The sequence below is a fragment of the Hakea prostrata genome, chromosome 6 (assembly GCF_041222555.1).
Source record: "Hakea prostrata isolate BN-2017 chromosome 6, UWA_Hpros_2, whole genome shotgun sequence".
Lineage (NCBI taxonomy): Eukaryota > Viridiplantae > Streptophyta > Magnoliopsida > Proteales > Proteaceae > Hakea > Hakea prostrata.
In genome coordinates this window covers 24,227,634-24,243,040 of record NC_142605.1, presented here as the reverse complement: position 1 = coordinate 24,243,040, position 15,407 = coordinate 24,227,634, and the positions used below count along the sequence as shown (strand labels likewise).

Sequence of the window (15,407 nt, the reverse complement as noted above, 5' to 3'; positions counted from 1 at the left end):
ATACATTGTAACCTAGAAATACCAATATACCCTTTATCTTCTCATTTTTCCCATCAAAATCTACAATTTCTTTATTATTAAAAAACTGTTATAAAATAAAGAAGATATATTGAATATAAAGAAGAAAGACAAAATGAATTCAACTTTTCTATGAGTTAGTCATTACATATTTATAATGAAACTAGCATTTTATCTGATATGGTAATATTAGAGTCTACAAAGAAAAACAATATATGATTCTCACACACAATAAAATAATCTTGATATGGAATGATAGATTATCATCCAAGATAGAAGGTGCATAGAATGGAAATATTGACTGCAAATATTGTATAATGAGATGGATGTAATATTCAATAATATGAGAATGTAAATAATCAAGATTGTATCTTGAGATACTTGAGATTTTCAATTGGAATTACAATCTCTTTGGGGGTAATGGACATCCATAAATAATATTATTTATTACACTTCCCCTTGGATGTCCATCAATAGATAATGTACCTCGTTAAAACCTTACTAAAAAAAAACCATTGGGAAAAATCTTAGTGAATGAAAAATAGTGCTGAGTAACGGAAATCCTGAAAAACCGATCAGTATACATATTTAAGAGTTACATATTTAAATAATACGTATTGGTAGTTGTCTCATTAAAAACCTTACCAGGAAAACCCAGTGGGACAAAACCTTGGGTGAAGGGAAAAAGAGTGCAGCATGTATTTTACTCCCCCTAATGATGACATCATTGAGTATATTTGAATACGCACATTCCAATATTATATACCAGCTTCTCAAAATTTGAAATAGGCAATGCCTCAATAAATTAACATGTCAAGTTATCACTTGAACAAATTCAATGAACATAGATTTCTCCATTTTGTTGAAGATCATGAGTGAAGAAGAATTTCAGTAAAATATGTTTCATTATATCTCCTTTGATGTATCATCCCTTCAATTGAACTATACATGCAGTATTATCTTCATATAATATTGTTGAAACCCCTTCTTCTAGTAGAAGATTACATGCTTCATGAATCACTATTATCTTTTCATGATTTGAATAAATGATAGCTATAGTTTGTTTTGTTGAACGCCAATAAATAACTAACATTCACTTGTGAATAAATAGTATGTTTGAGATCTAGTTTTATGTAGAACAAATAAATATCATTCATCTGCATAACAAGTAAGTTGATGTCCACATTCATAAATTAATTCTTCGAAGATACTGAAATATATGTTTAATAACATTTCAGTATCTTCGTATTGGAGTAGAGATAAATCTTGCTAATATAATTATAGAAAATGCTATATTTGGTTGTGTATTATTAGTAATATACATTAATGCCCAAATTGCATTAAGATATGATACTTCAGGACCAAAAAAATTCTTCATTGTTTTCTTGGGTCGAAATGAATTTTTCTTTATGTCAAACGATCTCACAACCATTGGGATACTCAATGGATGTGTTTCATTCATGTACCATCGCTTCAAAACCTTCTCTATAGAAGTCGATTGATGAACGAATATTTTATTCGTCAAATGATCAATTTGCAAGTAAAGACAATATTTTGTCTCTCCAAGATCTTTCATTTCAAATTTTTTCTTCAAATAGTCTACTGCTTTTGGAAGCTCTTTATGAGTTCCAATGATATTTACATATATACTTATAAAATTAGATCCATATCCTTTAATAAAAGTACAATAATAAATTAGATCATTTTTATACATTTCATTTAGTAAATATCCACCAAGGGGATTATACCATATATGCCATGATCATCACTGAAGCCTTATTGAACAAACTTCCTAGGAATTCTTATATGCTTCAAGCATTTTACATTCTTCAGGGATTTTTCATATAAATTTCACACTCGAGTGAGCCATATGATAGGTTATAATAATATCCATTAGTCGCATGTCAAAATTTTCATATACTACCAGACTAATAAGATATCTGAAGGTGATTGCATCCACCATTAGAGAACATATTTCAATGTAATCAATGACAGGCCTTTGCGAAAATTCTGGTGCCATAATTCATGCTTTATATATATATCACAATTTCATTCTTTTTCTCATTTCATTTTTCGTATGAAAATTTATTTGTACCCCCACTGGTTTTATACCTTCAGATGTTAGACTACAGATCTAAAAACTTTAATTTTTTAAACGAATTCAATACTACTTGAATTGTGTCTTTACGTTTTGGCCAATCATTTATTTATTTACATTCATCAACAAATTTGTGTTCAAGATCCTCGTCTTATTGTATTATTTCAACAATAACATAATATGCAAAAATGTTGTCGATAATTTTATATTTTCAGTTCCATATTTTTCTTGCAATGACATAACTAATCAAGATCTCTTTATTATTTTCAGGTACCTGAACCTCTTTTGGGGTTTCATAAAAAGTTAAGTCTTCAAGATTTTCATAATCAATTGTCTCCATTTTATGACCATATTGATCATTTGCTCATTTCTTTTTTTTTAGAATTTTATCCTTGGAATCGATTGATTTTTCACGTTTTAATTTTATTTGCACTGATAGATTGTCCTGCTATGACATCAATCCTAATTGAAGCATTTGCAGCTGGAATATGAGATTTAATAACTCTTAGCAGGTTAGCAAATTTGGCAGTTGATTCATAATATTTTGTAAATGCATAAATTCCTTTCATACAGGTTTCCTACCAAAAGGAAGCAACGACACACCAGTGTGCTTGATACCAAAGAAAGATAATCCAGAAAGGGCTGAAGACTTTCGCCCAATTAATCTAATGTTCTGTAGCAGTCAAAGTTGCAACTAAAGTGCTAGCGACAAGATTACACCTAGTGCTTCCGAACATCATCCCAACCTCACAGTCAACTTGTGTAAAAGGGAGATTGATTTCGGACAATATCTATAAAGCACATGAGGCCTTTCACTATCTTAAAGGAAGAAAGAAAGCTAGCTATGAAGAGAGCGTATGACATAGTGGAGTGGAGACTTGTGGATGCTATTCTTACAAAGTTGGGCTTTGGAGTCAAATTTAGAGATATGGTGCTAAATACATTGCCATCAGCGAAATATTCATTTTTGGTGAATGGAGGGGAATGTTTGAGATCATACCGGAGAGAGGCCTGAGACAAGGTGATCCACTATTTCTAGCACTTTTTGTGATATGTTCTCAATGTTTCATCAACCTCATTAATCAGAAGGAGCTTACACAAGAAGTTAAAGAGATTAAAATTCGAGGAAGGATGCCACCTCTCACCAATCTTATGTTTGCTAATGATTGTATCCTATTTTCTAAGGTAAAATTGGATAGTGTTCATACATTAAAGGAATGTATGGAGATGTATTGCAAGGCATTGGGACAAGCTATTAACTTCAGAAAATCAGCCCCAATACCCCATCACGGATCAAGAGATGTTTCTCTAAAATCTTCAAAGTGGAGATGGACCACAGAAGTACCTTGGATTACCCACGGATTTTGGGGTCTCAAAAGTCGAATTATTTCACTCTTTGAGTACAATATGGAGAAGAAGTTCAATGGTTGGGCCAAGAAATTGTTGAATCAATCTAGTAGGGAAGTTTTACTCAAAACTGTGGCACTACCCTCTACCATATATGCCACTTCACACTTCAAGATCATAAAAAGTATTTATGACAAAGTGAAAGCCAAAGCATCAAGATTTTTTTGGGTAGTAATGAAGACAAAAATCTTATGTTTTGGATGTCGGGAGAAAAGAAGTATTGGAATAATAGACCCTCTATTACACAATCGTGCTTTACTATGTAAGGTAGCTTGGACATTATTTTCACAGCCAGATGCGGAGTGGGACAAATTTCTTAAAGCCATTTACTTTTCCCCTTGTTCTTTTCTCGAGGCCAAATAGGGGAATAATCCATCATGGGCATGGAGAAGCATTCTTGATGGAGGGGAGGTTCTAAAACAAGGCTTATGGAAGGTTGGCACAGGAATGCAAGTGAATATATGGAATGCAAGATGGGTGCTAGGTTTGGATAACTTTAAAGTCACATCTTCTAAACTCGAGGAGTGTGTCATTGAAATGGTAGTGGACATCATTCATCCTCAAAGCTAAACATGGATGGAAGACAAGATCAAGAAGTATTTTATTCCACATGTGGCTAAAGCAATGCTTAATATACCATTAGCTCTATTTCCTTATCAAGATACTTAAGTACGGGTGCTAGCGACAACGACATGTTCTTTGTTAAATCAGCCTATATGTTGCTTAAAAAAAATACAAGAAATAGAATAATATAAAGCTCCATCACCCTCAAAAGTGCATATCTGGGAAGAGATGAATTCAACAAATTGGATGGACATTTTGGAGTGTAAAACTCTTCCCAAAGTAAAGAAATTTCCTGTGGAGAGCATGTAATGACAGTCTAGCCATCTCTAAGGAGCTAAGTAAAAGAGGTATGAAGGTGGGCCAGCTTTGTGGGGCATTTGGAGTGGAAGAAGAAACCATTACTCATTCACTTCTTCACTGTGAATTTGCTAAAGCAGTGTGGTATGGCAGCCCATTAATATGGAGAAGCTTTCAAAAGGAATTCACAACAATGGCTGAATGGATGAAGACTTGGGCAGATTTACAGAAACTAGAGAAGAAAGAAGGAGAGAAAGTGAAAAGTCTGATATCTTTCATCTTATGGTCCCTGTGAAATGCTCGAAACTCAATAGTAGTTGGCGAGTCATTGAAGTCACCAACTAAAGTTATGCAAATGGCGATCCAAGCTCATTTAGAATTTTGGTCACCGGTTAAGAAGGTGAATCAAAATGCCCCGGCTGAAACTAGAAGCACAGCGCCGGAAAGAGTGGAGTGCCAACAGCCGAACCATTCTTTTGTTAAGGTGAACACCGATGTCACTTAGCAACAGAAAACAAGGAAGGGGGGTGGGGATTACCATCAAAGATTGGGAGGGTAAGCCCCTAGTGGCAGCATATTTTCCCAAATCCTTCTCATCTATGATTGAAGGGGAGGCAAATGTAATGTGAGGATGGATGTTAGAAGCTATGGCTAATGGTTTTGAATATGTGGAGATAGACACCGACTCTCAGCTGCTGGTGAGTTACTTATCAGAGACAACCTTACCCCTTATTTTTATACTACCTGTAATTGAAGATATTAAATTTATAAGTAGTATATTTCTGGGGTTTAGACTCATTTATGTTTCTAGATGATTCAACTTGTAGCAGATCATCTAGCATGGAAGGCCTAATTGGTTCAGGGTTCAAGTTATTGACCATGTTCCTCTAAGTGGTTACTGAAGTTATGTTTAATTTCCCCTTCTGCCCCCACCTCTTAATGAAAGTTTAATTAAAAAGAAAGAAAGAGGAATGACACGAGTAAACGACATGGACTTTTCCTTTTTGAGTTTTAATAATAAATGTTTCTCCCTTGATTTTAAACCGATTTTAGGGTCAATTCCGAATTCCGGCACAAGCCGAGAACGGACGACAAGGTTTTGTAACACGGAATCGGGACCGACTCTGATCCCGATTCCGTGTTAACACTGTTATGTGGTTAACCTTCTTCCTTGCTCATGTTTCATAATTCGATTCGAGCTCGTCCGTTTTCTCAAATTGCAGAAAGAAACGGAAGGAGGAGACGATGATCGGAGTGGGGAAGGTCAAGCAGTACTCTAATGTCCTTGATAAGCCTCTGAGCAAGGGCAAACAAGAGGTCTTCTCCTCTTCCGATATATTCTCTGCAATTTATGCTTCTCTCTTTTTAATTTCTAACTTCATTTCTTTGCTTTTCTACTAAATGTCCCTTTCTACTGTCATTTGTCCTATGATGATAGCCAAGTTGATCTCACTCTTGATCTCACTTGGATTTCTAGGTTCAATCTTCAAAGTTTTTTTTTTTAGATTCATTCTATATATTTGTGATCTTAGTGATGTAGTACTATAGCCACTTTCTTTTATTTGTATATTTATTTTTTCTGGATTGGGAAATTTCCGAGTTCTCTGATCAGTGAATTGGCTACAGGTCAGTCTGAGTGCCTTTGCATTCTTGTTTTCGGAGCTTGTGCAGTACAATCAGACTCAAGTTGACAACATTGCTGAGTTAGAGAGAAGGTGATTGACCTATGGCTAATTTTATGTGGTTGATAGGAATCTTGTAAAGAAAAGAAATCCACAAAAGTTTTAATCTTTTAACATTCCGGTCGTGGACAATGATTTGATCTTAAAACTCATTTGCATGACTTTGCTGAATTAGATCTACGATTATTGCTTATTACAATTGATAAAACCAGGCCTCTAGTCATGTTTTTGAACTGGTGATTTCTGTGCCCGAGTTTATCTTCATATTTCAGCATACTGATTTTATTTGAATTGGAGCAGGCTAGAGGATGCTGGCTATGCTGTTGGTGCAAGAGTACTGGAACTTCTTTGCCATAGGGATAAGGTAGGCAATTTTTTCATATGAGAGCCGTGTCAGAGTGTTGAACAGCCTCGTTTTAAAATGGGTTGATCTAATATCAAGAAGAAGTAGTGGTTTCTCTTTGATGGATTGAACTAGAGAATACTTTTATCCGTTCTGCTTGGGATAGAATGATTAAAGTTGAGTACTGTACCACTGGTCTGTTTGCAACATACTTGTTTGTTAATAATTATAAATTTTCCTGTGCCTTTGAGAGAAGTTTTATTCAGTGGATACACAAAACATAATTGTTTATTGGCTTTCAAATCCTTTTATGAGTAAATTTCATGCTTAATACATACTAAAGTATACGGATTGATTTATCTAAGGAGTGGTAAATTGCATTGAGAAAAATTGGTACTCTCATGCTTTATAATTTCATCTTAGACAATTGGTGTTCTGTTTGATTTGCTCATAAGTATGAAAGTACTTGAACATCTGCTGTCTAACCCTAATTGATGTGGGGGGAGGTGTGTCAGAATAGTTATTGTAAACATTGGTACCCTATCTGGTAACAAATTGGTATTATCTGCAACAATTTTGATATCAAAATTGGGATCTGGATTGTTTCTAAGTGAGTTCATGGTCTATATTTCTATGCTGGATCAGCGAATGCAGTGACAGCAAACAATCATGATGTCACTGCTGGATTGGTTGGATTTGAGACTGATGTGGATCAAATGTTCAGATAGATCTGATGTGAAATCCTTAAAACCTTAGTGTGGGAGTGTGGGTGTTTCCTTTTAATATGTGCCCAATCCATTCTCATCCATCTGGTTCTCTGTGAGTTTGGAATGTGCAATGCTTAACTTGCTTCAAGGTGGCCCTAGAAAGAAAAGAGGATCTAGTTTTTTGCCCAAGAACTGGCTGGCAGAAATTTCCCCTCTTTTATTTTTATTTATAATGAAAGGAATTTTATTGAGAGGGGGATTTTCTTTTTCATATGGAAAAAGGTTGAATCTTTAAAAAGTTGAAAAAGAATGCCCAGGTTAGGATAGCCCAGTTGAACTTGCTCAAATATGTGCTTGGACTTTTGGTTCAGAACTTCTGCTCAAATTTTATAAATATTTCTGATGGTAAAATTTTTCTGAGGCTGCTCATATAGACATGGAAATTGTGGGTGTCTCTGATGCTTCATTCTTACTACATATTTAGAGTCTTGAAATGGAAACACTCTAAGCTTGATGTACGAGAACTACTGCCTCCAACTCAAGCTGGATTGTATAAGTCAAGATTCAGTTCGTGTGAATCTTGTGCGATAGTGTGCCTTTTACAAATTGAGCATGGGAGATGTGCTTTTTCTAAGCAAAGTGTATCCCTATTTTAGTTTTTCTTTTTTCATAAATAACTGTACCACTGTTTTACTTTTATTTGAAGTTGAATACTGCAAATGGAATTTATTATACAGGAAAGCTATTTAGCATGGTTGGTTTTATCTTTGGTCTGATTTTTTATTTCGATTCTCAATGTGATGACACAGGGAAACAGAAGAGGAAACACGATTGTTGGGAATTTTGTCCTTTGTACACAGTACAGTATGGAAAGTTTTATTTGGAAAGGTCCGTCCATTGTCTTGCATTTTCTGTTATCATTGGTGGAATTTTCTTGCATAATCTGTTGTCAATGGTGGAATTTTTTACCTGATGACGTAAATGGATTTTCTTAGATGTTATCTTTTTCAGGTTCTTACCTTTACACGTGACAAAACTCATTAGTGTTTGGAAGTTCCAGTGGCTTATTTTTATTTTTTGTTTTTGTTTTTGTTTGTTGCTTCTCTTTGGGTGGTTTTTTTTATCTGCTGGATTTTGGCTTTGTAAGTGTCTCATGGCCTGGACCCCTAGAGGTTTATTTGAAGATCCCAGTTTAGATTGAGTTATAAATAGTGTTCATGTGATGGCTTTTTGCTCCACATTCAGTTCTTTTACAATTACTAGTTGACTACAACAACTCAGCCTTTATCCCAACTTAATTCGGTCAACTACATGGATCCAAGCAGAGACAAAATATTAAAATAAAAAAAAGCAACAGATTATGCTGTTATTGTATTAAACAAGAGATGTGGGAGCTCCTGATAGTCCCCTGCTTCACTAAGAAAAACAGCAGATAATGTGTTTTGGGGCTGGTGGGAACAAAACCGCATGCCTGAAAATATGGACCATCCCTTTATAAAGTTTGAACCTAGTTCTATGTATTTAGAAGGGTCAATGATGGAACTACATTTCCCAGCTGGTTATAACTCCTACACCCTTCTTACTTAATGTTTCCCATTTCTCCTCCCTTCTTCACCCTTTCATGTTTCTTACCCTATAACCTGTGAACATGGTCATAGCTTACGTGTACTTCACGGGCATGGATTGTCAGAAACAGGAGCTACATAAACTAGACTCAGAAGTGAAAACTTTTGTGGATGAGGGAACAGATATGGATATTAAGTGCAAGTTTATGAGTCCAAATGGGAGTGAGAACATGGGGAATGCATCCTAAGGGCATGGGTGAACTCTTATAATATAACACAAGCTTTTAAATTTCTAGGGCTGAAATATAGGGAAGAGGTGCATAAACAAGATGGGAGTGTGAACATGGGGAACACATCCATGAGGGCATGGCTGCATTGTTGAACGGCCTTGGGTTTGAGATTTCCAGAGCTGAAATGTAGAAAAGAGATTTATGTTGGAAGTATGACTGAGGTTTCCTAATTGGAATAGGATTCCCCTTTAAATCCCGATTTTAATTATATTTTATTATCTTATATTTTCTATATTTGTTTCCTATTTGGTGTTAGATTTGTTTCCTAATAAGTCTAAGATTAGTTTATCTACTTGTTTTTTTAATTTCTTTTCCTATTCAGAGTGGGATTTACTTAGATTATAACTATAAATACCCCTTTGGGGCCTATGAATGAAATAATACTGTCCGAGCAATAATTTCTTCAAATTCCAACAGTGTCAGACATGATCAAGATTAATTTGTGTTTAGAGAGAAGAAAATTTGGAAAGTAATACGAAAATAAGTACCATGAGCAGTACCATAAAACTTTGGGTTTGAGAGGAAATTTTCATTTGGAGATGAGAAAGAGAATAAGGAGGAAAGGGGGAACCATACAAAAGACAAGAAAGATAAAGGGAAACATTGGCCACATGCAACTATGCTAACATGCATAGCACATGACAATGATTCCTATTCCATTACTAAAACCTTAATGTTGTTGTTTGACAAATCAAGGTTCAAAACTAAAAAAACATTTGTGTATTACTAGTGTAAGCTCTCTCTCTCTTTTCTCTTTTTTTTTTTATATATATATATTTTTTTTTTTTGAGGGTGAGGGAGGGGAAGTTCTATAGGACAATCATATGAGCCAGCTGTGTTATAAGGTGTAAAGTGTTGGGCTGTCAAGAAGCATCATATAAGTAAACTCATTGTAGCAGAAATGAGAATGCTAAGATGGATTAGTGGCAAAAATAGGAAGAATAAGGTAATGAATGATCATATTAGAGCTGTTTTTGGAGTAATTCCTACAAATGATAAGTTATGAGAAAGTAAATTGAGGTGGGCATGGCCAAATTCAACAGAGCCCCTTTAAATGCCTCTGTTGGGAGAAGTGCTTTAATCTAGATCAAAGGAATTAGAAGAACTAGGGGCAGACCTAAGATAACCTTAGGAGAGGTGGTGAGAAAGGATATGCATAGCTGAGGCCTTGTTTCTAGCATGGCTTCAAATAGAGCTGATTGGAAGGCAAGGATCCATGTGGCGAATCCCATTTAGTTGGGAGAAGGCTTGTTTTTGTTGTTGTTGTTTCTGTTCTGAGGACGAGGGAGGAAGAGGAGGGGGTGGGGGAGGGGATGGGGGAGGAAGAGGGGAGAGTGGAGTAATTGGCATCCAAATGAAATTAGTAAATACAGGTTCATGACTTACCCTTTTTCTTATAGATATGAGGAAGTGGTTATTTTGTTTGTCTGGGCATTTTACTCTATTCGTTTGTAACAGTTTCTGGTGAAAATTTACAATACTTACTGTTTCACTTCTACTTGATATTAGGTAGCAGATTCACTTGAGAAGGGAACTGAACATGAAGATGAGTACATGATCAGCGAAAAAGAGCTCCTTGTGAATCGGTAATGATATTATTATTGAACTTTTTCAATTGATAAATCAAAAGGTGTCTCTTCATGCCATAGTTTGCAGTATTTAGGATATCACCACTTTGCCATGTGGCAGTGCCAATGGACTCCATGTTATAGAGGACCTCAAAATGGTAAAGTTTCAGAACCAAACAAACATCAGAGTTCCTCAAAAGTGTTTTTCAAGTGAAAAGAATCACGGAAATGCAATTAATTCCATAATGCTGAGATGGCAACAACAGTTCCATTGGCTTTCCTTGGAGCAAGATTGTATTCTTGTTACTGAGGATCACCTTTTAACTACTTCACATGCTTGTTGCAGAATTTGACCAGTCCATGTCCATCCATGTGTTCCATGTGGCAAGGATGTGCAAAAGTGTGGGCATTTTAAAATCCACCATAGTGGTTGCATTTAGATAACTCCTGAACTAAAAATGTTTCATTTTTTGGTGTTTCTTATTTATCAATTCTAGGTAGGCTTTCTTTCTGATATTTCTTATTTTTTTTGAAGATTTATTTCCATACCAAAAGACATGGGGACATTTAATTGTGGGGCATTTGTTGCTGGAATTGTAAGGGTGAGTCCGATATTGTTAAAAACTTGACTTAGTCCTTCATGTCTGATAATCGGGTGGTTGATACCTCTATTGCCTCTTGTGAAGGGTGTCCTGGATAATGCAGGTTTTCCAGCTGTAGTGACAGCTCATTTTGTCCCTATGGAGGGTCAGCAGCGACCTCGCACAACCATTTTGATAAAGTTCTCTGAAGAGGTAAGTCTTATCAATTATTTATTTATTATTATTATTATTATTATTTTTTTTTTTTTGGGGGGGGGGGGGGGAGTGGTTGGGGTTGAGGGGTGAGGAGAAAGACCTTCCAATAATATACAGGAAAATACGAAGAACTAAACAGGCTAGGACCGCTTCTTAAAGATAGTTTTACAGTTTACTCTGTATAATATGTATGCTGCTTTCAAAAACTGTAAGCTTATTCAGTATTCGCTTCCAACAACTGTTGGTTACTCTCCACCCAAATAGACCAAGTGATAGCTGCATGGATAATGAGATTCACTTTCTTTTCTATTCCCAGATCTTGGATGGGGAGATATTTGAGTGGATGTATTTCAGTTGGGGGTCAATGGTGGTCCCTGGACCTCCATAACATGGGATTGTATGGTCGGCTTAGTCTAGATCAGGCTCTTGTTGTTTCCTATTCTTATTATAATTAGTTTTTAGCTTGCCATTGGACTTTAGGATTGGCTAGGTAGCAATTTTGTTTTTTTCTCTTACAATTATGGTTCAGTTTTTGGCTTTAATATAAATATTTTCTGTTGGTAAGATGAAGCCAATATGGCAAGTATCAACATGGTGCAAAGTGAGGAAAGAGAGATACCATGAAGTGGCTATTTGAAATATCTGGGTTGATCATAAATAAAGGTTGTCAGATGGAGGATGTTGTTTCACAAAAATGAAAGTGGAACGGAGGAAGCGGAGAGGTTCATCTGGAGTGCAGTGAGACTGATGTGTCCTCTTAAAGCTTAAAGAAACGTTCTATTGGACTGTTGTACATATGATTATGATATATGGGGCGCAATGGTTCTTTTCCCCCTTTTTAGATGAATGAAAAACACATTACTTAAGCCCTGAGAGGGGAGAGAGAGGAAATGTACAAAAGGAAGGAGGGGAGCTACAACCAACTAGCTGGCAGAAGGGAAGAGCCTAAAGCCCAGGTAACAACTCTTTGGGGGTCCAACATTGGCGGTTGGGGGGGGGGGACTGAAGCCTAGCAGAAACATTAAAACATATGGCTTTCCAAATCAAGTCTAGGGACCTGGATTTGAAAGTCCATCTTCTAAAGTTTTATTCCACCATAAATTAGAGATTATGGCACAGAACATGTGGGGCAGAATGTTTGGTAGATATATTGAGAAACTGTGTAGAAGAGGTAATGTTGCTAAGATGGGTGGGTGGACAAGGATAAAGTAAGAAAGAATATACTAGAACTTGGGAATTGCCACGATTAGTGGCAAGTTCCAAAGGAGTCGTTTGAAGTGGTATGGTTTTTGCCCACAGAAAGCCTAGGGATATCCTAGTAAAGATTGATATGATCCTGATTGAAGGACTATGAGACAGCAAGGGGCAAGCCTAGAATGACCGTTGGAGAAGTTATGAGGAAGGTCTTATTCCAATTTGACCTCAAATAAATCCTATTGGAGTGCAAGGATCCATGTAGCAGACCCCATTAGGGGCGGAGCTAGGATTGAATATTGGGGGGGGGGTGAATAATTAGTCTAGATCACCTCTCCGTCGGAGAAGCACTAATGTCTTTTCACCATACATATTATGAGGACCAATGCGGGGTCCACATTAAAAATTTGGGTAAGTTAATAAGAGTGCTAAAATATAGATAACACAATTATAATTAAATTATAAAAAATATATTGAAATAAAGCATAGTGGCTAAAATTGTGGGAAAAAAACTTTAAAAAATAATGAAAAAAAAGGTGGGAAAGAAATTGTGGGAGAAATTGTAGGAAAAAAGATAGATTTGAAGTCAATTAACTAAATATGGGAAAAACAGTCAATTTCCATAAATCGAGTAAAAAAAAATCAATGATTATGATTAGATCTAATAATATTAATGGCTGAAATTCTAAAAATTGAACTAATGAAATTTAAAATTTAAATTGCTATTAGTATGAATTGAAAGTGTAGGAATTCAAAAATAAAACTAAATGATTACGATTAGATATGATAAAATTAATGGCTGAAATTCTAAACGAGATTTAAATTTCTATTAATAGGAATTGAAATTTAGGAGAATGTTTAGGGATTAAAAAAATCAATGATTATGATTAGATCTGATAAAATCAATGGCTGAATTCTAACGAGATTTAAATTGCTTTAGGAGAAAGAAAGAACAACGAAATAAAAAAATTCAATTATGTTTTCCGAAAAAAATATTAGACAAATCCTGAGTGGGAGAGAGAGAGGAATAATTTGAGAAAGATAGTGAATACCTGATAATTGTGGAGAAGATTTAGGAAAACTCCAATGTCTACTAACTTCTCTAATGTTTTATGAGACGTGTGAGATAAAAAAGAGAGAAAAAATAGGGATTAAAAGAGGAGATTCAGGAGAGAATAAATAGGAATGAAAATATGAGAGAATAAATAGGGAGAGATTCATGGATCATGAGTTAGTTTTTAATTAGGATTTAACTTTTTATTCCTTAAAACTAGGGTTTAATGGTGACCATCAGATAATGATTAAGAATGACATCTATACCCTTCATCTTTATCTTAAACTTTTATTTTTAATTTTTTTTTGGGGGGGGGAAAGGAAAGGGAGATCGGAGAAATAAATAGAATGAAATAGAGAAATAGGAGAGTCTGGCTGGTTGTTTAATTAGTTTACTTTTTCCTTAAAACTGGGTTTAATGGCCGATAATGATTAAGAATGACATCTATACCCTTCATCTTTATCTTAAACTTTTATTTTTAATTTTTTTTTGGGGGGGCAAATAGTGGTCTTTCACACATCAAGTCAGGGAAATAAGGAAAAAGTATATGATTAATCAAAATTTTTAAAAATCCTGGCCCCCCGGCCCCAATGTGGCTCCGTGACTGGACCCCACTTAGCAGAGATTCACATGACTTGCTTGACTGTTTCTATTTCCTCATACTTTCTTCTCTCATCTCACTTAGAGATTCACATGACTTGCTGGACTGTTTCTATTTCCTCACACTTTCTTCTCTCATCTTTAGTTCTGTTTGCTGTCTGAACTGTCATAAAATACGTATTATGGTTATGTGGTACAGTGTTCTGTCTTCCCCTGTTCTCCAAATTGGTCAAGATGTTAATCTGTGATCGCAATATATTTCTTCCCCATCTGAACCTTCGAAAACATGCTCATTCAATCATATGTAGAACCATGCTCATTCAATCATGAAATCATCAATATTATACATCTTCCTAAAATTCAACTTCAAGTCTCTGTCTCACTATTTCAATACCTGTCAAAGGATCATTAATACTTGTTTTGTTAGTACTTACTGTTATGTGGATTCTTTTCAGTGGTGCCCTTGATGAGAATTGGTGGTTACAACACCAGTGTTGTGTATATATCTGCAGATGATTCTTGAGAAATTAATAATCAGTTCCTGTATACTGAACGCATTTTTGTGGTTCAAAAAACAAAAAATTGTGGGATTTGCTTATGTTGTCATTTGCTTTTTACTTTTTGTTTGAATTGCGGATCTTTCTATGTTTCATTGACCAGCAAATTTATCATCGTCAATCAATATCGGTTATCAGTGATGTTAATGTGATTTATCTTTCAGGTATTACGAAGAGAAGCAAGGTTGGGCTAATTTTCAGGTTGAATGGTGTTAGTCTGGTTGAAGTTTACACTATAATGGAGACTGTTGAATTTGCAGCTGATTAAATGGATTCAAACAACTCCAATACTGTTGAACTTTTACAGCTATAATGTTACTGATGGAATGCCAAGTCTTATGTTAGGTTGGAGTTGCTCTCTCCATGGATGCTACGGTTGAGGATGAACATTGTGTATCACTATAATTCATTAGTGTAATTGGTGACGATTTAATGTAATTGCTTGCTATGGTTTGTTCCTCTACTCGATGCTTGTGTCAACTCTATTTCAACTTAGGCTCTTTTTGGCATGAATTCTCATTCTGTGTTATACCTATTTAAAAGAAATGAGTATAAGAATTTGGTGATTTTTGTCAAAAGTAAATTATGAAATGAAAAAGAAGCTTGGTATATCAAAATGAAAAATAGTTAAAAAACGATAATAAAAATTGTTACTAAAAACTTCCT

The 15,407-nt window shown here is 35.2% G+C and overlaps 1 protein-coding gene across 1 annotated transcript; it reads left to right on the top strand.

Annotated features, from left to right (window-relative positions):
* The first annotated feature begins 5,573 nt into the window (after positions 1–5,573).
* Positions 5,574–15,198, top strand: LOC149012776 (Transport protein particle (TRAPP) component). Its single transcript, XM_089159769.1, is given in 9 exon segments — positions 5,574–5,701; positions 6,011–6,099; positions 6,367–6,430; positions 7,926–7,937; positions 7,939–8,004; positions 10,481–10,557; positions 11,075–11,141; positions 11,226–11,333; positions 14,906–15,198. Coding segments are annotated over 9 exon segments (585 nt in total). The 5' UTR covers positions 5,574–5,629; the 3' UTR covers positions 14,936–15,198.
* Positions 15,199–15,407: the final 209 nt, after the last annotated feature.